At 32.0% G+C, this 2,579-nt stretch overlaps 1 protein-coding gene across 2 annotated transcripts in view; it reads right to left on the bottom strand.

Annotated features, from left to right (window-relative positions):
* Positions 1-2,579, bottom strand: part of LOC106869397 (adrenodoxin-like protein 1, mitochondrial) — a 12,450-nt gene that overhangs the window by 7,495 nt on the left and 2,376 nt on the right. Inside the window, exon 1 of one of the 2 annotated variants that reach the window (XM_052971357.1) lies at positions 650-838. The exons of the other annotated variant lie outside the window; for it this stretch is intronic. Within the exon in view, the coding sequence (XP_052827317.1) occupies positions 650-803 (154 nt within the window). The 5' untranslated portion in view covers positions 804-838. Of the gene's footprint in view, positions 1-649; positions 839-2,579 lie in introns of those variants that run through there. 2 annotated transcript variants of the gene reach the window in all.

Below are 2,579 nucleotides of genomic sequence, written 5' to 3'. Positions count from 1 at the left end.
TTAAACTCTCTTGGAAACAACTTCATCTCTGTTGCATGCGCGCGTGTGTGTGTGCATATTATATATATATATATATATATATATATATATATATGTATGTATGTATGTATGTATGTATGTATTACTGCTTGGTCAAGGAATCAAGGACAGTGCCCATGACTCTTAGGATAGAGGGAGTTACCCTCAAATTAGAGGCCTGGCTTGAATACTTTGAAACAGAATGAGGACCAGGTGGAGGTGTTAAACCGGGCAACGAATTAACTCTTATCACTTGAAATGTTCTTGGAAAAAGTGTAAGGGACACATTTGTCCCTTGTCCCCCACTGAATAATAAATGTGAGGTTTTGTACTCGTGTTTTAAAAAATTGATGTTACATAATTAGATAAAAATGATCATGCTTGAGGGTTTTATTTTCGTCCTAATTAACTGGAAATTGTCCTTAATTTTAGATGCATGCATTGGAACAACTGCTGGAGAGATAGAAGAGGGAACAGGTCGAAGAGAAATTGTGTGAGATATAAGAGAAATAATTTACACGATTAACACGAACAAATAATAAACAAAAACGAAACAAGTAACATGTAAAAACACGTTTCTAAGAAATCGATGTATTTTACATCGAAAGGCAAATGAAATTTAATACTAAACCTGACGGTGCGACGAAATGTCTAGTAGATGAATGTAACATAGTTCTATTTGATCGTGTGGTTAATGAATTAGCAGCTCCAAGCACATGTTTGTATGCTAACTTCGACCACAAAACTCGAGAATAACTTCGTAGACTCTGCGCCATCTTCAACATTTTTCTACGCAACTTGGTGCAACGATTTAGAGTTACTTCCCTTATTCTGTTCCATCACTATCGCCTATGGTCCTGATTTACCTATACAGGTGTATAGGTAAAAATGAATATTTTAAAATAAAATTTTCTGCAAATATTCTTCAGATGGTGTAAATTCCAATTACATCGGAATTTGGAGTCATTTTTGTTTCCGTGGGTGGAGTGAGGAGTTTCGGAAAATTCACATGAGTCACCTTTGATTGCTTATATCTTTAAGATAAGTGGGTATTTTTTAATGAAATCTTCTACAAATGCCTACCAAAGCCTGTAGATTACGATTATACTGGAATATTGGAACTGAATATGAAAAAAATTGGTGGACTCGTACACATACATACTGATACACATCACAGTTTTTTGGGTTTTTTTTTTTAACTAAATTTCAAATTTCATTTTGTAGATATATTTGATGTGTCAGTATGTGTTCCAGCCTGCCAGATTTTTTTCCTTCATATTAAATTCAGATACGATCGTAATCTAAACACTCAGAAAAGTATCTGTAGAAAATCTCATTAAAAATTACCCATTTTTCTGAAAGTTATGAGGAAACAAAGCTGATTCGTGTGAATTTTCCGAAACTCTACCTCATCCTCGGAAAAAGTTTTTCATTACAAATTCTGATATTATCGGAATCTTCGTTCTTTGAAGCGTATTTGTAGAAAATTTAATTAAAAGATATCTTTGTTTCTGAAAGTTGTGAGGAAACAAAATCGGTGGGGTGGGGGGACACACTTGTGTAGGTATGCCAAAATAAGGGGCATGCATAAAGGAACCCCAGCACATGGGGCATATGTTCAGACATACTGCTGTTGTTGCTTGCATTCTGTTATGTTGTATTGTCTTATTGAATGAAAATTCCAAGGTTCATTCCTTATATATATATATAAATTAAATAAACGACAAAGAAACAAGAATTACATAATCAACTTCATTAGCTTACAGCTGTTTCTGATATAAGATGCAGTGCAGTCAGAGCTGAGTGCATGTGCATAACTTCAAAGTTTCCTGGAGCTTCTGAAATGATGTGTATGTTTATTTGCAAAAGCATTTACATACTTTGAAAAGATCACCGTCGAAAATATAAAAATACATATGAAATGGAATTTAGAGTACCAGCTTGCTAGAAATAAGAGTTAAAATACTCAAACAAGCCATCAAAATCATTGAAAATTCAACATTTTAACTCAGCTGAAAGCTGTAGAATTAGCTAATAGATCTATTACCTAATTCTACAGCTTTCAGCTGAGTTAAAATGTTGAATTTTCTCTACTCATTAGCCCAATTTCTGTTGGTCTGTTATGATTTTCAGTGAGTTTGGTGGTTTGTTTGAGTATTTTAACTCTTATTTCTAGCAAGCTGGTACTTTGTGTACCCTCTATTATAATTATTTATTAATCATAAAAGTTTATTGATTAACCATATAACGACATTATTGCTTGCTGACCACCAATATTATTGTTATTATTATTAATTATTTATATATCTATTGCTGATGACAATAATAATAATAATAATGATATCTTTATGAATATTTATTCATTTATATACATACATACATACATATATATATATATATATATATATATATATATATATATATATTAATTACGAAGATGTACTTGCATACCAAGTGATTTGATTTGAGATCAGGTGCTGAAACAAAAACAATTGCAGTGTGGAAAGTGTTTATAAGCCATTTAAAAAAAGCACAAAAAATCGTTACATTCACTTCAACAT

Source organism: Octopus bimaculoides, chromosome 10 (genome assembly GCF_001194135.2).
Source record: "Octopus bimaculoides isolate UCB-OBI-ISO-001 chromosome 10, ASM119413v2, whole genome shotgun sequence".
NCBI classification, from domain to species: domain Eukaryota; kingdom Metazoa; phylum Mollusca; class Cephalopoda; order Octopoda; family Octopodidae; genus Octopus; species Octopus bimaculoides.
The sequence above is the reverse complement of the archived record's forward strand: the minus strand, read 5'-3'. Positions and strand labels throughout refer to the sequence as shown.